General features: G+C 46.2%; 1 protein-coding gene across 1 annotated transcript in view; it reads left to right on the top strand.

Moving 5' to 3' along the window:
- Nucleotides 1-22,308, top strand: part of MARCHF4 (membrane associated ring-CH-type finger 4) — a 105,852-nt gene extending 83,544 nt beyond the window's left edge. Inside the window, exons 3-4 of the mRNA XM_032847458.1 lie at nt 2,315-2,507; nt 21,628-22,308. Of these exons, the coding sequence (XP_032703349.1) occupies nt 2,315-2,507; nt 21,628-21,995 (561 nt within the window). The 3' untranslated portion in view covers nt 21,996-22,308. The remainder of the gene's footprint in view (nt 1-2,314; nt 2,508-21,627) is intronic.
- The last annotated feature ends 375 nt before the right edge of the window (nt 22,309-22,683 follow it).

Genomic DNA, 22,683 nt, shown 5'->3' with positions numbered 1-22,683 from the left:
TGAGAAGGGCCAGTTATTTCTGTTTTTATGAAAGGGAAAACTAACGGTCCTTATGACTTACTGACTTCTCCTAGGTGACACTTTGTAAGCTGCAATAGAGCTCAGCCAGAACGGGGTCCTGACCCCTCCCTTGCTCAGTGCCCCTTCTTGGGGTCAAAGGAAACAGCCGGTCCTGGTGCTGCAGTCCAGGGGGGATACTGGGATCGGAACCTCCTTAGGAATACTGGGATCATGATACTGGGATCAGAACCTTGTTAGGAATGAAGCCCCAGTGTTGGGGGTAGCAGAGTCTCTGGAGCTCTTCTCCCCTTCCCAGCCTCCCTTGGAGGTCTCAGAGCTGTCTTGTTCTCTCTCGCTCTTTGCAGCTCTGTTCCCCACTCATTTCCTAGAGGTTCCCGTGGGACACACAGGAGGAAAGCCTGTCTACAGCACCCCACCCTGTTCCTTTCTCATCATGCTTCAGACCGCAGTCAGCGACTGAGGTTCTACAGTTCACTGGGGGACCAGGCACTAGGGTGGCTTTAGGGACTAAGGCACTTTCTGTGCCTCTATATTTGGGGGTTTTGAAGTCTGGAGCAGGAGGAAGTGAAGGTTATTGATGACTCAGTGGTCAAACCAAAAAGCTCCATCAGGAACCCTCTTCCTAGACGAGAGGCAGGCTCTAGAGGAAGCATTTGTGGTCTAGTATTTGAGAGGAGTCTGTAGGTTCAGACCACCTTCTGGAAAATTCCCTTGCTCTGTGTAGACCCAGGCTGGAGGAAGCAGTGGAAAATTGAAAGGCCTGATTGCCTGGAGTAGGATGCTATCTGTACAATTAAAGGTAAAGGCTGATGTCCTACATCTAGAACAACAAGTGGAATGTATTCCAATGGTTACCATTCCTTAGGAGCTGCTGGTCAGTTATCCTGGAGCCAGAATGAGTGTTTGCATCCAGGCCATTTAGTGTGGAAGAAGGACTCGCTGTTGGGAGATGGAATGTTGTCTGGTTTTTCTGGGGAGTTCAGGCTGAAACGCCTGCTGGGGGTATTCTCTGGGCTTTACACAAATCCCGACAATCACAAGATGGTACTGCACTCCAGCTTCCCAAATGCAATCCTGTTACTTCCCTGCTTAAAACCGTTCCAGAGCATCCTATTTACTCATAGGACACAGCCAAAATTCTGTGCATATTCTTCAAGATTCTACATGGTCTCCTCTTCTTATTTTTCCAGCTGTCTTACCCCACACTCCCTTTTGCTCTCTCTGCTCCACCCTTTCTGGTCTTCTTCCAGGTTTCCATACTCACTATATATATTTTTTTCCACCACTGGACCTTTGCACATGCTTTCTCCTCTGCCTAGAGCACTCTTCCCTCCTCTCTTTGCCTGAACTCCTCCTCAACTCAAGCATTGCTTCTTTTGACAAGTCAAATCTGCCTATCAAAGGCTCTCATAGTTCTATCTACCTCCATCACTTATGCCTGATGAACTATAGCTGTAAATACATTATTTGATCATCTGTGTTCCCTAGACTATAAATTCTATGAGGACAGAAATCTTATATGTTTTTGCTTACTGCTTTATTTCCAGCACCTAGCAGAGTACATATTTATTGAGTGAGAGCATGAATAATTCCCAAACTAAAATCCAACTCCAGGCACATTTAGGTGCTACTAAGGCCAGCCATAGAATCATAGAATTTCAGAGTTAAAGCCCACCCACACCCCAGCCTTCAATCTGTCCATCAATACTGCTGTTAGCATAATGCTTTTTCTGTTAAAAAATGAAATCTCAGCATTCACAGATAGTAAAGTATATTTTTTTTCTTCTCTCTCCCCCACATCCTGTGTCCTCTCCTTGTCTGTTGAATTGGTAATCGCTAGCATTTATATTAAATGACATGTCAGGTGTTGTTGTAGAAAATAAGTTAAAAAAAAAAAAAGGCCTGGGCCCTATTAGTGTGAAAATAAATAGTGTTGCTCTGAAAAGAATATTCTGGGCCCCAGAATACCACCCTCACTGGCCTATACTTTCACTTTGTCTGCATCATAATCAATCATAAAGGCCTTCCTTCCCAGCCACGGCTGCCCAGAACCCCCTCCCTACAATAACTTCTGCCTGTTTGGTGTGATACCAGTTTCCTCCATAATGAAAGGGGAACATAAAACTCAGAATGTTGGAACAATAACCATTGTGTTCCTAGTTAAAAAGCCTTGCATTAAATTCAAAACCTGAGGTAAGAGGTTGTGACAGCAGAAGGAAAAGGGATGGGAATGGGGTGGAAATGGGATAGGGGCATCCAAGCAACAGCTAACCTGTCTTTGTCTTCTTTGCAGTGGCAGGCCATCTCTCTGACGGTCATTGAGAAGGTTCAGATTGCAGCTGCCATCTTGGGTTCCCTCTTCCTCATCGCCAGTATCTCTTGGCTTATCTGGTCAACCTTCAGTCCCTCAGCAAAATGGCAACGCCAAGACCTCCTCTTCCAGATCTGCTATGGGATGTATGGATTCATGGATGTGGTGTGCATAGGTGGGTCTGGGGGTTTGTCTCTATGGGAAGTGGGGAGCCATATGCTGGTGAGCTAGACAAATCTCTCAGGACCCCTCCCTCTGAAATGTCGAAGCACAAGGCTTGAGAGCTGTAAGCTCGGTAGGAGCCAACACTTTAGATTTGAGGTGTCAGTGGGGTAGGGGAGGAGGCAAGCCAAGGAGGAAGATCTAAATCTTTCCGAAGCAAATCTGTTCTTGCCCAGTTGAAGATAAGGATAAGGAGGATTGCCTCTAAGGAGACGAGAAAGGTCAGTTGGTCAGTCTGTCTGCCTCAAATAGAATGTGGAAGCTCTCCTCTCTGTTGTGTTCTCCATGGCTGTCAAGCCGTGACAAGGGATGACTATACATTTAATCCATTCACGTCCCAGCAAAATGCCCAGAAATAGCCATCATGATACCTGCCCCTCCCCCCTTTTCTTCAGCTTTCCATGAGCCGATTATAATGCCCCATATGTCTCTAGTCTGGTGGTTTCCAAACTGTATATTGTCCCGATGTTCCACACACAGCTTCAGGAACCAGTTTGGGAGTGGGCAATGGAACGCAGTGCAGACAGGCTCCGAATCTTCACCCTTGCTTCACCTTGAGTTTTGGTACTTTTATTCACTTACATACGTTTCTGTTCTAAATAACTCTTCAGTGTTTGAGAAAAAAAGTTGGAAGCCCTCCACTTTAATTCCTGCCTGTTCCCTTACACCAGTCCCAAATCTGTGTTCCTTCCTCTTCTACTAAGTTAGGTTGATTGGTGGAGGCTTGGGTCTTTTTGTTCTTCCACACAGATGCTTTTGGTTTTCAACTCTGGAGCTGTCATTCAAGTGACTGAGGTCCTGGTTTTCTCTCAGGGACATGAAGCACTGGTCATTCAGCCTAACCTGGAAGTCTCGGGTTGTCCCCTAGGCCATGGTGCTGATAGCATTGAAGTTCCACAGTTGTGTTTTCTGGGCTTTGGTTTGTATATTGTATCAAATATGCTACACTGCTCTGTTTGGCAGGAAAACATCTATTAGCTAGAATTTGGCTGGGAGGATGCTTTGTGAGTTTCTTTGGGGTTCTTTAATATCAGAGTCAGAGAGGCCTGGAGACTCACATGCTGATTATAGCAGCCAGAGACCATTGATGCTGGCACTTGGATACTTGTCTTAGCGTCTCGCTCCCTCTCTCTGCTAGCTAAACCAATATATCCACCCTGAGTTCAACAGCCTTTTTAAAAGCACCCTTTTATGGCACCTGGACAGATGGCCCAGGTTTGGAGGACTGTGGAAGAGAGGACTGTGAATGGGGAGGAATTTGACTTTGAGCATTTCTAATTTAGTTCCCCCTCCACCAAAACCCCTTCCTACCCCACTGAGGCATGGGTGGTGGCTGCCAGAAACCAGGTGTGTCTCCATATGGAAGTGTACAGCTCTGGCATGAAGGAGGGCAGCAGCGGAGGGCCTGGAGGAGCCTCTCCAGCTGCCCTTCATTCTCCTTCAGGCAGGCTTTTGACTGGTCCTGATGTGTGCTTCGACTAGACTTGCTTTCCTGTCGTGTGTGTATCAGTCAGCTTTGGCTGCAGTAATAGGCAACTCCAGTACTGCTGTGCCTCAGGACAATAGGCATTTATTTCCTGTGGCTAGGCCTGCATGATGGCTGTGGCTCAGCTGGCCTTGGTCGGCTTGGCTTCTGACTAAGTACTGGGTTCCAACCCGCTCTGAGTGGCTCCTTGTGCTGGGGCCCAGGCTAAAAGGGCAGGGACTGCTGGGGTATACCCTTCTAGCTAGTTACAAGAGCACAAGAGGACTGGTGGAAACTTGCAGGGCCTCTCGAAACTTCTGCTCAATACTGGTTTACTGTCTCCTCCACAGCCCATGGGCCAAAGCAAGTCATCAAAGAGCCCAACATCAGTGTGGGGGTAGGTGAGGGAAGCGTATTCCTCTTTCCCTGAAGGGAACATGGGAGGGAAAGAGGAGCATAAATGCCATCTGCCATTCAGGGCTTCATAGATTTGAAGACTGAGATGAGTAAATGTAGAAGAGATCATGGGATCAACCCGTACAACTCCTGTTTTGAAGTTGAGAGAACTGGGGCTCAGAGAAAGGAAGTGATCTGCTCAGGATTGCTCAGCTGGGAATAGAAGCAAGTTCTCCTGATTGTCAGTCCAGTGCTCTTTCCGTTATCTTCTTGCATCAGACAGCAGGAGTCTTCAGTGTACCTTATGGAACATATGCAGATGCTACCTGCAACTTTGAGTGCACTTGAGCCCACTTACAGGAAGAGGCCTCACAAACCGGCCTGCTCCATGTGGGTCTGTGGGCCACCTAGCACCCCTGCTTGGGCCTTCCTGGCACCCTGGTCTCTCCTGCTCATAGTATCTCCCTCTGAGTAGGGTTCCACAGAACCATCTCGTCCTCTTGGCTTCTCTCCATCTGCCTCCCTCCAACCCATTTCTTTTCCATTTTTTTAAATATTTTTTTTATAATCATATAATTTATTATTAGTCCCAGTGGTACAGGTCTGTGAATCGCCAGGTTTACACACTTCACAGCACTCACCATAGCACATACCCTCCCCCAATGTCCATAACCCCACCACCCTCTCCCCACCCGCCTCCCCCCAGCAACCCTCAGTTTGTTTTGTGAGATTAAGAGTCTCTATGGTTTGTCTCCCTCCTCCAACCCATTTCTATCTCTCAAATTCTTTCTCTTCTTTCTCTTCATATATATATGGCACTCAATCACCCAATTTCTGGAAGAAGGACAGTGAGCTAAATATTGAGAGTTTTCATTTCTTCCAAGCTTTTAGGAAAACATAATTTCCCACGATGCAAAGCCACACCATGATCTGTCCATTCTGCTCTGACAAGCCAGTGACTGCCTGGAGATAGCCATTGGACAAGAGGGGGCTGCATAGGGATCATAAGTACTTTGAGTGCCATCCCAAAGTGTTCAGATATATTTACATTTAGACTAGCTCACCTTTAAAGAGTTTAGACTGTGCTATCATTTTGTTGATTATAAGTGGAGCTAATTCAGTTGTTAGACCATTTCCCCAGGGGCAATAATTTTCTTCCCATTATTCTAGATGGGGAAACTGATACTGAAGGATTTGTCTTAGGCTGACTCAGGCAGCAGAGCAGGAGTCTCATTTCAGTGTTTTTCTAGGAGAGGGAGAAAATTCTAGGAGATAAAATAAAAAAGAGAGTAATATATGATCTAAAGAAGAGAGTGAAAGATGTGGACAGTAGTTGAAATGCACGAACAGATTCTTGTGATGGTTGCATTGATGATGATTTTGATATTGGTGATGATAATCAGTAGTGATGTTGGTGGTTTCAAGGGTAAAGTTTAGGTATCAGTCACTTACCTCTCTTCTGTAGTGTTCTGGCCAGTTGGGGGAAAACACTCAGTGCTACATAAGTGGTTATAAAGTATCAGCCTCTTATGGGCTCCCTAGTAGGGATAGTCAGGTGGAGCCTGGAATGTCCACCAGCTGTGTATTTATTTTTAGGCTCAACTAGACACTTAGACTCACAGACCTACAGGAGAGTACACTTGGCACTAGATTCACTTAGGGGAATTTAGGACAGGAGCCACAGTCTACACAAGGCAGTTTCAGCTTACTTCTGCAGGTGAGTCCTTGCTGCACTCCATATCCTAGTCCAGAGCTCATCTCTCAGCGCTCAGATGATAGCTCAGGAAGAAGGAGATGAGAGCCACAATACCACCTTGACATAATTCCCCACAAAAGTCATATGCAGTTACCAGTGTCGGGGACACCCAAACTACAGCCTCCTACCAGGCATTCATAGTAAAGCAGCCACCAATCAGGGGTTACCTCCACCGTAGGGAATTTTGTAACACAGCTGACACTCCACCTTCCTCAGAATTCCAGGGAAACAAGCCAGAATGGCAACTCAGGGTCTAGTTTGTTTTGAGAGGAGGAGCAAGTATGCCATCATCTCTATCCTACCACCTCCTGCCTCTACCCATGAATCTTGACTTCTTGACACACAAACCTGTTTCACTGAACCAATGCAAGACAGAGGAGTTGGAACGTGGAAGGAGACTGGGTAGGTAAGCCAGAAGGAAGCACAATGTGGTCTTCTTAGTGCACAAAAATGAACAACATGGACAAAAGAGTCACAGAGCAGCACCTCTATTACTATAAAGGGGGTCATCAGTTCTAAAACTCAGTCAATTAGCTTATTCCTATGGGAAAAGGGACATTTCCCATCCAGAGCTCCTAAGAAAGTAGAAGAAGATGATGTGACAGAGTGGACAGAAGAAGAGATGATTCCTTACCAGAAAGTAGATGGAATTGATAATGGGAGAGGTGAGTATTCTCAAGAAATGTTGGTTGAAAAAAAAGTTGAATGAAAAAGTCCATACCCATAGACCCAAGGTGCTTGGATGGATGGAGCAATGCAGTACTTGAATAGAAATTTACCATCCGAAGAAGGAAAATGAGTTTAGTCCTAGGAAAATGAGTGCTAGCTCCAAAGGCTGAGTAAGAAAGGAATAGGACCATCTGTTAAAATGAGTCTTTGGACTTTCTCTGTTTTTCAGACACCAAGAACAGTTTGTCTATTCCCTAAGACTGTTAAATGGCCTCAGACAGTAAAGAATCTGAGTAAACATGAAATCTATAGCTTTAAGTAATCCTTAAAAATAGACTAAGCTTTGATCAGAGCAGTCTTCTAAGGGAAGACTCCTAAGAGTGGAAAGGACATAAAGAGACACTCCATTGGTGCCAGCACCAGCTGAGCAGATATTCTCTGCCATGACGCCAAGAGAATGCAGAGCATGGGACATGGTCACCTTGCTGCCCACGAAACCATATTGGCTCCATCCATGGCTATGTCCACCTGGCTGACCTCCAGGGAAGGGCCTTTGGTTCTCACCAAAGAATTTTGCCTAGGATGGATGTCAGGAAGGTCTGGGTTCTCTGCTGGATGCAGCTTGGGTCCAGGGTTGTGGACAAGGCCTCTAGACTTGGTTATATCAGAAGGTTGTCCATTCTGGGAGACAAGCTGGCCCTACAGATTAAATGTCTCTTGAGTAAAGTCCTAACTTCTAGATCAATCCATGTCACTATGAAGACTAAAACAAAGTTACTGTGGACAGAACAAATCACCAAACCCCTGCAAGGGCAGAGAAGAACTGAGAAAGTGCACAATCTCCCTCAAAGATGAGCAGGGTAAGTATTATGATCCATATTTAACAGGTGAGGAAAGGCTTAAAGTAATTGTGCTCCAGGTCACATAGCTAAACAAATGACAGAGCTGAGAATGAGACCAAAAATCTTGGGCACTTTCTACTGCATATTTTATCTCTGACTGCTCTGTGAAATTGTAAATGCAGAGCTTGGATGAGGAGGCAGGTTGAAGGGAAATTGTTCCAGTAATACCTTGACTCATAGGGTAATGGCTGAGCAATAAGAAGTTTAGTGAGCCCTAGCTGCTCCTGTCCTTTATTCAGGGTCTTGGAGTTTAGTCATTGTTGCACTTCCCTTTTGATCAGTGCTATTCTGACACCAACTGAGTGAGAGGATTAAGAAATTGAGGTGAGGAGCACCTGGGTGTCTCAATCAGTTAAGCAACTGCCTTCAGCTCAGGTCATGATCAGGGTCCTGGGATGGAGCCCATGTCAGGCTCCCTGCTCAGTGGGGAGTCTGCTTCTCCCTCTCCCTCTGTGCTCTCTCTTTCTCTCTCCAATAAATAAATAAATTCTTAAAAAAAAACAGAAATTGAGGTGAAATTTGGGTGGTTTGTCTCCTGGTGAGACACTCTGGTGGAAGGAACTTAGGGCAGGGGAAGCTACATCTCTTGGTTAACATGAACTTAGGAAACCCATTCATGACTAAAAAATATTTATTGAAAGGGCACTCCCAATAAGACAGTCACTTGCTCTCAAGGATCTTATATTTCACTGGAAGGGCAGACAAGTTAATCATTTATCATTTGTCATTTATGAGTCAGAAGGTCCTCAGGATGGTCATGTTCATTCACTCAGTAGCATTTCCTGGCCAAATGTTTTTTTCCAGAAACTAGGGAACTTTAATAAAGTAATGAATGAGACACAGTCTTTGCCCTCAAGGAGCTCCCAGTCTACAAATAAAGTACAAATAAAGTACAGCCACTATAACATAGAGAGAAATATGAACAGAACAGAGAAAAATATGAACAGAACAGAGAAAAATTAACTCCCTTTTGGAGTGGTCCAGCAAGGCTTTTTGAAGGAAGGAACTCTATCCTTCAGCTATTTTTCAAAAGATAGGGCAAAGTTTGTCCAGAAGAGAGGAAAAGAACATTCTAAGCAGAGAGACTAGCATGTATAGAGGCACAGAGACTTGAGAGAACCAGGGACCTTTGGGAGACTCCGAGCAGGTGTGTGTGGCTCAGCGTCAAGAGCCAGAGTGGGAAAGTGTGTAATGGGCCATAGGCATGTGGAGGTTGGCAGAAGCCAAATCCCACAGTGTCATGAATCATGGGCTAAGCAGCTCAGACTTCATTCTGTTGGTGATAGGGAGGCATTGATAAGATTTTACACTGGGAAGAAGTGTGGTCAGATATATGTGTGCTTTAAAGAGATAACTCGGGCAATGGTGGGGAGGATGGACCAGAGCTGGAAAGACTAGAGGTAGAGAGGGGCCAGTGGGAAAATGCTTGTAATAGTCTGAGCAAAAGGGAAAGAAGTGCAAAACAGCACAGTGGGAAGAAGTGTATGGCATGACCTTGAGAAGCACTTAGGATGTGGATGAGGTAAGACTGTGTGAACTTCTGTGAAGCAAGTAGGAACCCCAGGGTCTGGCTTGAATGGGGATACCACAGCTGAGCATGAGAATGGGGTTGGCGATGGGAGAAGCAAAGGGGAACCAAAGGTAAGTCTTTGTCAAAAGCTTCAAATGAAAAGTCCATCACAAGCCTAAAATCCAGGCAGTAAGGTAAGAGGAAGTTCCTAACCAAAGAGTTCGCAGTAGAAGAGAAGCAAGAGACAGGGAGTACATTATGGGCTGCAAAGAGGGGAAGGCATTGCCAGGAAGGAGTCTCTGTGGGGGTAGAAAGAAGGAAAGGGCATTTTACGGCTTCCTATTGATAGAGGAAGATTTGAGGGCACTGGACCAGTTCTGAAGAGGATCGGTGACTAATGGGAAGAGGGGGGAGGAAAGTAAGGAAAGGTTTCTGTAGGCAGTTGGATAATAAAATTGTAGGAAGTTAGATAATACAACACGGGTTTAGGGGTCAACAATGAGGTGGGTAAAGCTGTGGGTTTTGACAAGACAACTTAGAAGGAGCATTCAGAGAGTAGGTGGATAAGGATGGAGATCTGGAGAACATTATACACTTAAGAGATGGATGCTGAGAATGAGAAAAAAGGGAGGGAATGAGTCACAAAAGTCAGGGTGGTGGGTCTCTGGAGCAGCAGGAGTGTGCTACATAAGGGTCTGGACCCCATGTTGCTCAGTTTCTTACTAACCTTGGGACCTTGAGTGATTTGTGTAACCACTGGTTCCCTTCTCTCATCTGTGAAATAGGCTAATAATACCATCTTCAGAGCATTGCTGAGAAGACTGAATACAATGGCGTATGGGAAGGAACAGGCATCATAAATATCAGTGACCAGGCTGGGGGGGCACTTGATCTGGATAGATTCCCCTTGGAGTAGGCACTCATTAAAGGTTTGTGGAAACTGTTAAAACCAGAAACCAGTCACAGCCTAGAAAGCCTGACACCCTGCCCTCACGTAATTGAGAGTCTGCTGTTATATGGAGCAGTGCCTCTTCTTGAAGGCTTTTAGTTCCCTCACCCATGTTCCTTCAATGAGAAGATCTGATTACATAGAATGTCCTCCTGCCACCTGGCTCCTCTTCTGTTACCTCTAACGATGCTGTCTGCCCCAGCAGAAAAGCTGACAGAGCCTCCCAGCAAACAAATGGGACAGTCTCTGCTCCAGTGGGTCAAGTTATTAGGATTTAACAAGAGCAAATTAATTAAGGTCTTTGGCACCAAAAACATTTTTTTTTCACTCCACAGACTCAAGAGATTGGCCACCAAAAAGTCAAATCTGCAAAAATGAGGACCTCATCCTTATCATGTTTATTTTTTCACTTGTGAGTGGGATGTGGTCAGGGAGAAGAAGGAGAGCATTTCTGAGATTGTTCCAAATCTTTAAAACAGTGGAATATGGTAATTTGCAAAATTATAGAAAATCTTTTGTTAAAGCTTCTTCTGTCTGCTGTTCATTGAAGTTCTTTCCTATAATTTAGAGATACTTGGTGTCTGCCCTCTGAGATAAAGGAATTCAAATTCTAATTTATAGTAAATGGGCAAAGGGTGAGGGTGGCAGGACCACAAAAACATGATTTTTCAAACTTAATTTTTTTTAAAGATTTTATTTATTTATTTGACAGAGAGAGAGATCACAAATAGGCAGAGAGGCAGGCAGAGAGAGAGGAGGAAGCAGGCTCCCTGCCGAGCAGAAAGCCTGATGAGGGGCTCAATTGCAGGACCCTGAGATCATGACCTGAGCCAAAGGCAGAGGCTTAACCCACTGAGCCACCCAAGGCACCCCCAAACTTAATTTTAATTCACATTAACTAAAAAACACCTGGTAGAAATATTCCTTCTTTTCTTCCTTCCCTTGGGTTAGAAATGACCCCATCTGTCAAACCTTTTAATTCTCTGATTAATAAACTGAAAATATAGAGAAGACAGCCTAGTACCCCCGAAGAGACTTGAAAGTAGAAAATCTAGGTCTGAAGACTAGATTCTCCATGACTTCTGTGACTTTGGGCAAGTTGCTTCTTCCTCTTATACTTCAGTTAAGTCATCTATAAAATGAGACAGTTGAACCTGATAACTTGCAGGGTACTTCTAGGTCTGACATTTGAGGATTTTGAAGTCACTTCCATGATAAGAAGATGTCATAATTCACAGAGGTCGACCACCATGGTGGTGGGGGGGATTCCCAATCATGTTTGGCCAGACCAAACAACTGATAAGCCTCAGCCATGTAAATGGCCAAGATGATGTTTAGTCTGGGTTCCATTAAATGCATATGGCCTCTCCAACTCTCCAGATTAACTGTTAACTCATATTCCACCCACCCCCTGCCTTCCCCGACCAGGGCTTCCTATGCAAGGCCCCCTCTCTTCCCTGCTGAGCTGCTAACTGCTCGGTAAATGCAGATGACTGATTTAGAAGCAGACACACCAAATGAGCCCTGTCCCCCTCAAAGGAGACCCCTTGGGAGGCAATTCATTTACTCCAGTGTGCCAATGGGGCTCAAAATAGTGTAGGGACACCTCTTGGGAATTGTCTTCAGTGCCTATAGTACAGTCATGGGAACAGCTTCAGGAGTGGCATGTCTGTCTGTTGACAGGGGGTCTATGGCTAGGAAAAAAACCTAATCTGGTAATACAGTTCAGGGATGACATGAAACATGCCATTGAACCCAAAGCTGCTTTTCTCTGTGACCTCTACCCTAGCACATGTATTTTAGAGTATCTCCAACAGATATATATATATAATTTCAGTGGTTAATACAGTAGAAGTTCCTGATCAGTGGGAAGTTCTCCTCCACACAGAGACTCAGGGACCCAGGCTCCTTCCATTTTGTGACTATTATCCCCTAGGCTTTTGAATCTTTAATTTCCAGTGAATAGAAATTAAAATCAAGGATGTATAAAACACACACACACACACACACACACACACCCCACACACACTTTCCCCTCAATACCCATTCTTCAACCTTGGCCTGACTCATGCTCACATGTAGTCTTGGTCACCCTGCTCCCTATAGGTACAAAGTGCTGAAAAGTCATTCGTTCTCTGTGGCAACTCTGGACTAAGGAAGAGAAGAGTTGGGTTTTGGTGGAGAGACAGTCATGTCTGTCACAGGCTATGTCTTTGAGAAATTTCCAGAGAAGCTCTGCACTAGGACAGCCTAAGAAAGAATACCCAGTTCCAAGGGTAGTCTTTTTTTTTTTTTTTTTTACATTTTATTTATTTATTTGACAGAGAGAGAGAGAGAGAGAGAGAGAGAAAATACATGGAGAGGGAGAGGGAGAAGCAGGCTCCCCACTGAGCAGGGAGACCAATGTGGGGCTTGATCCCAGGACCATGAGATCATGACCTGAGCTGAAGGCAGATGCTTAACCAACTGAGCCACCTAGGCACCTCTCAGGGGTAGTCTTTTAAAATCCTGGGATTTTGAACTATTTTTAATTATAGAATTTTGGCACATTTGCTTAAATAAACTACTTTTGTAACTTTAACATAACTTCTTTAAGATGAAGTCATTATTTCATAATATGATAATAAAATAATAATTAAAATTTACTATTCATTATGTATCAAATGTTAAAAGTGTTTTATGTGCATTATCTTATTTACTCCCTACGAACTTATATGTAGATATTATTAAAATGCCCATTTTCCTGATAAAAATAATTAAGGCTAAGGTAAATCAACCAAGGTCATACAACTAGAACCTAGTTTCATCTGATTTCAAAGCCAATATCCTTAACCACTCTAACATGGTAACACATTTTGTAAATGCATAACACAAAAGACATCTTATTGTGAACTGAAATAGAAATTATATACTCATACATAGAGACTATAAAAAATTATCTCCACAGCTTCTCTCTCAGGGAGCCCACGACCTGGAACATAGAGGAGGAAGGAGTCCAGACACATGGCACCATTCTGTTTCAAGATGAACCTAAGTTTATGTCCCATTACATGTACAAGCTGTGTGTCTTTGAACAACACCTAAGCCTCTCTGAGCACAGTTTCCTCTTCTGTTGAGTGGAAATAATACCACCTACCTACGGGGATTTCTGTGAGATGTAGACTATATTTGCAAAGCCCTTTAGTGTGACAAAACATGGTAAGCATTCCATAAGTACTATCATCGCCATCACCATCATCCAGAGTGGCTGAGAAATGCAATTCTGTCTGTATCTTTCCAGATAGTGATAGCTCTGAGCTTTTAGATAACCCCCACAGAAAAAAACCCACAGTTTCTTGGGACATAGCTTCACACACACACACTTCCAGGAATGGATCCCTCGCTTATACCAATGCAGGGATATTTGGCGCCCCAGGAATATTTTTCTTCCCTACCCAGTCCTACTGAGTTGAGCTCATTCATTTCAAGGAGTCTCAGCGCTCTTATGATTTTCCTGCTAAGGTCTTCTCAAGGGTCTCCGCAATGCCTTGAGTGGGCAGAGGGATCGGGATGGTCCTGGCTCTGATGTGCTTAGGGACATCCTGTCCAGCTTTACCAAGGTCAACCAGTCCAGCAAGGACCCTGCTTGGAAGGGCATTCTAATAGAAGGGACCTCCAAGGGGACAGCCCCTCCCTGGACATGGACGAGGCATCAACAGGATAGAAACACAAAGGGAAGGTGGTTTTGCTTCACCCACATTGAAATCTTTCTTTGGGTCTTTATTGCGGAAAGAGTAACTCAAACTAAGACCCAAAGCATGTGGGTCAAGGTGAGCCTGCCCAAAGGAGGCCTGAGAATCCTATCTCGCCACCTCCTCAGAGGGGCTCCCAGGAGCCCAGCCTAGCTACACTTGTGAGGAGCACAAAGTCATGACCATGGAGAATGGCAGATGCCATCTCATGACAGCACCTCCTAGCCCCTGGCCCCCCAGTACTAGCCAGTTAGACTGATTTCTTTTCCACGCTTGCTTGATAAGTTCTTCAGTGAAGGTTCTGACAGGGCTGGGCCCTCAAGGGGTTGCATTGGGAAGTTGAGCTTGGCAGTGGTGGGGCTTCAGGGTGAAGTCTTGCCCCGTAGCCGTGTGACAGCGGGGGACTCTGCAGGCGGGGAGCACCCTTCCCCTGGCACTGTGGAAGGCTCTTCGTGGTAGGAGGGGAGCCAGGAGTGGAGGCTAGTCACCGCATCTGCAGAATCAGCTGGCCCCTAGCGCTGCTCTCAGCTCCAGCATCTTATTCATGCATAAACAATGACTCAGACTGAGGATTGGGAAGGGCAGTTAGGAGTCGGAAGAACAGGTGTTTGCGCTTGGGAACCGGATTGGCAATAAAGGAGGAGGAAAAGATACCAGTGGGCTTTTTCTGGCCTGTAATTTCCAGCCCCATCCCCACAACAATCAGTATCACATGGCTTGGGCATAGCCCCAAGCAAGAGCACACAGGACTCATTACCTCTTTTTAATCTCCTAACAGCCCTGTAAGCAAGGAGGTATCAGTCCCATTACTGAAGAGCCTGGGGCTTGGGAAGAGGAAGTGACTTGCCCAAATCCCTAGGGCTAGTAGGTGGCAGAAACTCTGAATGTCCGCTGTGTGAGGTGCCTCTGAACTGTGCGACCCAAAGTCTTCTGGGTCTAGAAGGGAAGTATCCATTTCTTTAGCTGTCTCATGTTTCCATGTCTGTCTCATCTGGAACTAGAGCATTTAAAAAAAATTACTTATAGCTCTTGGGGCGCCGGACTGGCTTAGTGGGTTGAGCACCTTGACTCTTGGTTTCAGCTTGGGTCATGATCCCAGGATGGTGAGATCGGGCCCCGCACTGGGCTCCATGCTCAGTGGGGAGTCTGCTTGGGATTCTGTCTCCCTTACCCCCTTTGGCCCTCCCTTCCCCTTGTGCTCTCTCTCCCCAAAAAATAAATAAAACTTTTTAAAAAATTACATACAGCTCGGGTGCCTGGGTGACTCAGTCGTTAAGTGTCTGCCTTCAGCTCAGGTCATGATCCCAGGGTCCAGGGATCAAGGCCCACATCAGGCTCCCTGCTCAGTGGGAAGCCTGCTTCTCCCTCTCCCACTCTCCCTGCTTGTGTTCCCTCTCTTGCTGTATCAAATAAATACATAAAAAATCTTTTTAAAAAAATTACATATAGGGGTGCCTGGGTGGCTCAGTGGGTTAAAGCCTCTGCTTTCAGCTCAGGTCATGATCCCAGGGTCCTGGGATCGAGCCCCACATCAGGCTCTCTGACCAGTGGGGAGCCCGCTTCCTCCTTTCTCTCCACCTGCCTCTCTGCCTACTTGTGATCTCTCTGTCAGATAAATCAATAAAATCTTTAAAAAAAAAATTGCATATAGCTCTTTCTTTGACCAAAGTTCAGAGCCTTCCATGAGGCAGTAGCCCAGGTAAGGACCATGTTATAGGCAGGGCTGCTCAAGTGTGGTCAGCACACAGGCAGCAGCGGCTTAGAAATGCAAGTCCTTAAGCCTCATCTAAGACCAACTGATTCAGACTCTCTGGAGGTAGGCCCGGGACCCGGTGTTGTAACAAGCTCCTTGGCGGATTCTGATGCATGCTAAAGTTGAGAAGCACTGTTGCACAGTTGTCTGTAACTTTTTTTCCACCAAAATCAGGATACCAGCAGGACAGAAGGGGCAGGAAGGAGGATTTGGGCATTGCTGAGGGGACAAGAGGCTTCTCTGCAGACTTCTCAGTTAGCCTTCACCTGTTAACTCCATACGTGTTAAGAACCAGTGCTTTTGTTCCATCACAGGTGTTCAGAGAAGCACATAGTAGGTACTCAGGAAATATCTAAATAGAATTAAATGGTATCTCACTGCTTTGGACACAGCAAGAGCCATTGGCCAATATTCAGCAGGGCAGGACTGGGATGGTAATGCCAAGCAAGGATTGAGGACTTCCTGAGAGTGCTAGGTCAGCAGTGAGTTAGGGGCAGGGGGAGCCAAGCAGACAGGACCACCCACTCACAGTGGCCATCTTGCCTCCCTTCTCACGGGCTAACCAAAGGGCCACTTCCACTGGAGGCCAGTGGGAAGAGAGATGATGACAAGCAAAGTGTTCTGAGAGTTGTGGAGCCTCCAGCGATGTGAGGAAGAGCTGCCCTCAAAGGTGGGGAGATGTCAGGGAGATGAAGGTGGCAATTCTTCTGGAACTGGATTTCCCACAAATACAGTCCAGGGTTGGGCACCTTGGAGGTGGTTATGAAGTCACTGTTAAATGAAACAAAAAATGCCAGAGAAGGACCAGTCAAAACACACTGAGTTTCCCATATGGTTTATCTTTTTCTATTGCCTCTCTGCCTCCCTTCACCAGTAGCTTTCTTTCCTCCTATTCTAATTTCAGCCTCTCTCTCCATCCGCTGCCACTTCCAACCCATCTTCCTTCTCTCCCATCTCTTCAACTTGCCTATTTTCATCCATCCCAATCCGATGAGCCCCGCCCACCTTACTCCATTTTTGTTTTGTTTTTATTCTGCCATCCAAGGAATCAATAAGTAATTTGTAGATCAAGAAGCAGAGAGAGCTAAGAGCAGTGGATGGGAATGAGGTAGTTCGTGCTTTTCCCATTTTTGCCAAACAAGCATTATCTCAAAAACAGGTGCACCTTCCCCCCTTCAGCCATCTATCCATTAAAGTGGTTTAATTACTTCCTGAACACTAGACAGTTAGATAATTAGAAGGTGGCATTCAGACCAAAAATTTAAGCCACCCTCTTCAATCAGGGTAAAATTGTCTGATCAAGAAGCTAATTAAGAATCAAGTGTAGTGGCTGTTATTGGAAAGAGTTAGTTTGGGGCTTCAAAAGATCTTGCTTCTCTTTCCCCGAGGCCCCCATCTCCTCCATTGTCACTGAGGCTTTGTTAAGCTCCTACTACTGTGTTGGCTGCCCAACCCTCAACCATTCCTGGCCTCCGTCCTTGAGGGGTTTATAGTCTGGGAAAAGAACATTGAGGTGCTCAAATAGGCTTGTGGAAATAATGAACACAGGACACGTATTCACAAGGTTGAAGGAAGTAAGTGGGGTAGGATGATGAAACGGGGCAGAGAAGATGTCTCCTTGTCCTGTATCAGATAGGCCATATCAAGGAGCCCATTGGTGGTCTTCAGATTTATGAATTCCTAGATTCATCTGTGTGGTTTTTGTTCCAGGGAGATGGTCCTTAGCCTTCATCAGATCCTCAAAGGGGCACATGACCCAAGAGATTAGGAACAATTGGGCCACAGGGAGACTGTCTCTCTAACAAACTCTGGAAAACTTGATGCCAGAGTGCAATTTCAGGAACTGTTGTCACATTAGAGGAAAGAGTAGCAGTGGGTGGCTATCTTGTCTCCTAGAATCACAGTGTGTTCAAGGTTGGAGAAGCTTTGAGATGTTTCCATCCCATCTCTGCTTGACATTGAGGAGGCTGGAGTGACTCATTGTTATTTGCTGTGAGTCAGCTCTTCCCCCCAGAGGCCAGGCCAGCAGCCTCCCCTCCACTGACAGTTGCTACGGGGTGAATGCCCAGTCTTCTCACTCCCCAACACAGGGCCCAGCCTCCCAGACTACCCTCATGATATGGACAATCACCCCTTTCCTTTTATGTGCTTCCCTTAACTGGCTCCATCTTCCCAGCCCTTCCTCTGGACCTCATGGTCCATCACTAGCAACTTCTGTGAGTGTTTCTTTCATTGAAACAGCTGTCTTCTGAGGGCACTGTTTCTTGCTGTCTCAAGTGGTAGCTGCTTTTTCTCCCATATACTCTATTCTACGGGTCCTGGAGGTGAAGTCCACAACCTCCTTTCTCCCCGTTACCACTTCCAAACTGCTTTTCTGCCTTTATCCTTCAGAAGCTTCAGTCCCTTTGAAGTGCATGTAACCATATTTGATGACACTTTCCCCTTCTTGATGCTATTGACTGCTGGCTGACTACTCATTCCTCACATTCCTGGGGGCACCTAGTTCATACATTCCCTCCCATCATTCCTGTCTGTAGCATCCCTGTGATCAGTAGCTCTCAGGAGAGGTTGGTACCATCCCCTAGGGGACATTTTGGAAATCTTTGAGATTTTTTTTGTTTGTTTTCTAATGTAGTTGTGCCCCAGAATTTGTGTTGAAATCCATACTGTCTGGTTATAAATGACTTCTCCTGTGTTTTTGGTTTTTTTACATTATCTGTTTAGGGCATCACATTAATTTATTTTTTAAAAAATCATGGTAGCTTATTTATCTTATGAATTTCACTTCAGGATAAGAAAGGGGATATTAAATTATATTTGTTTTAAAAGGGGGGCATTTGGTCTGATAGCATTGAGGATGGTTGATGCAGATAATCTGTCCAGCTTTTTGGTTACCTCATTACTCCACAGGTCTTTTCCTCTAGCCCACCTCAGCCCCTGCCCAAGTGGACATTCCCTAGACCTCATCATCACCAAGAACCACACCATTTTCAAATTCTGGATTTAAACATCCTGCTCTCTGAGCTTCAACCCCCCAATCCCATTCCCGTAGTTCATTAACTCTAAAACTTCAAAGAGACCTCTTGGCATTGACCCTATAACTTTCCATTTTTCCTTATCCCTTTTGTGTATCACTTTCCTCCTCTCCAGCCCAGACTTCATGGGCCAGTGTGACAACCACAACCTTGCAAACATCCATAATTCTGTGTCCTCTCTTGCCTGTCTCACTTGCCTGGGAAAAGTCTATCCTGATTAAACTCAGCTTTCTCACTCCATAGGTGCACCTAGCAAGCAGTTGAAGGTATGGAGAAAAACCACACAACTCTTTTCAAATTTGTGGCCACAAACCTCAATTGTCAACACTGTTAAACAATTATTTCATATCTCCTTTGTAAATTCAGTCTTCCACTTTCCAAGATAATGATTTCCCACTTTTCTTCTCTCCATGAATCTTCAACACTTCCTCCCGTATCCCGTCCATCTTAGCTGATGAAATTATAGAAGAGACAGAGGCACTTGGATGAGAACTATCTGATTTGTACGTCTATCATCCTCCCTCCACCTGTGCCTACTAAGCCAGTGGACACTCTTGATTCTACCTGAGCTGCCCACTCAACAGAATCTGAGAGTTAGCACACATTCTTTCTTGAAATGTATCCTTCTCTAGACTTCTGGGTCTATACACTTGCTGGTCTTGTGTTTATATCACTTATTGCTCCTTCAGAGCCTCTTTTGCTGGCTCTACCTCCACCAAACCTCTACACACGAGAAGGCCCAGGAATCTGCCATTGGCCCTCTTCTCTTATCTGTCTACCTTCTCTCCCCAGAAGATCTGGGCCATTTCTAAGGCTTCAGAGTCTACCTCTACACTAATGACTTCTACCTCCAGGCCAGCCTTCTCCCTAAACTCAGACTCATATGTCCAACTGCCCACCTGGATCTTCCAGTGAGATTTCTATCAGCCATTTTAAATCACCATAACCAAAATATAACTACTAATCACTGTGGCAGGCAGAATAATGGCCCCCAAAGACATGCAGGTCCTAATCCCTGCAGACTATTAATGTTACCTTATATGGCAAAAGGGACTCGCAGATGTGACTAATTTAAGAACTGTGAACTAGGGGAAGAATCCTGGATTATTTGGGTAGATTGAATGCACTCCCAAGTGTTCTTATAAGAGCAAGACAGAGAGAGACATTGACAGAAGAGTAGGAGATGTGACATTGGAACAAAGATGTGGAGCCATCTAGGTAAGAGACAGGGAATGCAGGCAACTTCTAGAAACTTAAAAGCAAGGAGATAGATCCTCTTCTCAACGCCACCAGAAAGAACCAGTCCTCTAACACCTTCACTTTAGACTTCTGTCTCCAGTACTATAAGAGAATACATGTGTGTGGTTATAAGTCACTAAGTATATGATCACTTGTTACAGCAGCAATAGGAAACTAATACAGTCATGACCACTGCCACATAAATCCATCCCTCCTACCCTCTTGCCGTCCACATATTAGCAAATGGCACCACCACCAAAAGCTCCTGAGTTGTCCAGATTTTTCTCTTGACTCATACCTTACCTGTCAGCAAGCCTGTGAGCTCTACCTCTACATATGTCCTGACCACACGATTTCTCATGGAACCCTCTGCTATAACTCTAGCCTGGGCCACCATCCCTTCCTGCTTGAATCACTGTCATTTCCTGCTCCTGTTCGTTTCCCTCATCCAGTTCCACAGGAGCCAGGATGAACTTTCTGAAGGATAAACCAGATCACATCACCCTGCCCCCCATTAAAACCCTTCAGTGGCTTCCCATTATACTTAGGATAAAATAAAAAATCCCTTGCCATGGCCTATAAGGCCTTATCATATTGGCCTCTGCACCCCCTTCTCTCTCTTTGTACTTCCCACTCATCACTGCACCTTGGCCACACTGACCTTTCTTCTGACCCATGTGCATTCCATTCCCATTTCCTGGCCTTCACACTTGCAGTTCCTGTCACTAACATGCCCCCTCTCCAGATTTTTGCATGGTTTCTTCCTTCTCATCATTTACATATCAACGTAAATACCACCTCCCCTCAAAAGGCCTTTCCTGCCACCCTCTCCTCTTGATGATAAAGCAGGACCCTCAGTGTCTATAGCCAGTGCCTCTTTAACCCTATTTTATCTTCCTCGTAGCATCCGTCAGCGCCTAAAATAGTCTCACGTGTTTGTTTATGAGTCTGCTGCACATCTCTCCACTAGAATATAAGCTCTCGGAGGGCAGGACTCTGTCTGTCCTGCTCACTGCACCAGCCCCAGTGCTTGGCACATACTAGACACATAATCAATCTTCATCTGCCTGGTTGTCTGCCGTGGCTTCTTTCTGGCTCTACACTGCTTCTGGCCAGGATAATTGTGTCCAAGTTGTCTTTCCCAGGGATGTAGTTCAGTACCATTGGGCTATTTGTTAAGCAGCAAAGAGTTAACTGGTGGAATTCCAGACATCAATTGGCAGGTACGGAATGCCCGTGGGTACCATTCATGGTGCCTTTGAGAGTACACGGTTCCTTCAACATCCGCCAAGTGCTGGGGCCGCGGCTACATGGTAGAGGTAGGAAAATTGTCAATGGATGATGATTTGGGGTTTTGTCAAGCCAAGAAGTGCGAGGGGTGGAGGAGAGGTAGGCAAAGGCATTGCACATAGGTACACCACCATTTCATGAACTAGGTATGGCAGCCTTCCACCTTCTCCTTCTGAGGACTCACTGAGCCTAGAAATACAGGGATGGTAGCCCTATGGCTCAGAGCTGAAAGAGAGGCTTGAAAAGAACAAATCAAACTGGTACAAATCTAGTTTGCTCCAACATCTCTCAGTTGATATGCACAGGGAGACACTTTTTCCAGCAGTGACTTCCAGTCTCTTACTCAGCCTTTGCTTTCCTCTCTCCCTGGTGCCGCAGGTCTCATCGTGCACGAGGGACCCTCTGTGTACCGCATCTTTAAACGCTGGCAGGCTGTCAACCAGCAGTGGAAAGTGCTGAACTATGACAAGACAAAAGACCTGGAGGACCAAAAGTCGGGAGGCAGGACAAATCCCCGGACCTCCTCAGCCACCCAGGCCAATGCCCCCTCCTCAGAAGAGGAGGCCGGGGGCACTCCGGGCCCTGAGGAAGGCCCTGCCCGGGTGGCCAGCCACCCCTCAGGCCCTCTGTCCGATCACCACTGTGCTTATACCATCCTGCACATCTTGAGTCACTTACGACCTCATGAACAGCGGAGCCCCCAGGGCGGGAGCCGGGAGCTCGTCATGAGGGTCACGACAGTGTGAGACGAGAGACCTGGAAGGGAGGCCGTGACCATGCACAGAGATGGGAAGGCTGGGCCAGGAAGGGGCCAGGGCCTGCCGGGGCCACAGTCTGGGGAGCAGGTGTGGGGAGGCCAGGGGGCACCCCAGGGGCTGGAACAGAGGGCAGGCAGAGGGCGGTGGGCCTTGAGGGGGGCCTGCATGGCAGGGTCAGAGCTGGAGTGAGTGAGGCTGGTGGCCAGTCAGTCGAGCCTAATCTCCCAGAAGAGCAAGGAACTCCAGGACAGAGTCAACAAGGAAGTGCGATCCAGCTGGAAACTAAAGGAAACACAAAGACGACAATCCCGGACGTGCCCATGCACACAACACCTGGGGGAAGAGGGGGCTGGGGAGGGCGAAGCCGGGGAGTTGTTGGTGGTCATGCCCCTGTGGGCATGAGGGTTGGGGAGGAACAATGCAAAGGGTGCACGAAGGAAAGGCACTGTGGCCTGCCTTGTTTCCCCCTTGAGTTTGCTTTTGTTTCTCCCGGGGCTGTGTTTGGGGCCGTGGTGGGGAGGGAGAGGGATGGGTGTGGGCTAGCAAGGATGACAGGCAGCATTGGTGGCCTCTGGGCTCATCTGGGTAGGCAGGATTCCTGACTCAGATGGCTTTAGGGACTCTGGGGCCATGTGCAGGGAGGGAGGTTCTGGAGCGAGCCCCCAGTGGGAGGGTG

This window comes from Lontra canadensis, unplaced genomic scaffold (assembly GCF_010015895.1).
Source record: "Lontra canadensis isolate GAN:19392208 unplaced genomic scaffold, GSC_riverotter_1.0 scaffold188, whole genome shotgun sequence".
Lineage (NCBI taxonomy): Eukaryota > Metazoa > Chordata > Mammalia > Carnivora > Mustelidae > Lontra > Lontra canadensis.
The sequence above is the reverse complement of the archived record's forward strand: the minus strand, read 5'-3'. Positions and strand labels throughout refer to the sequence as shown.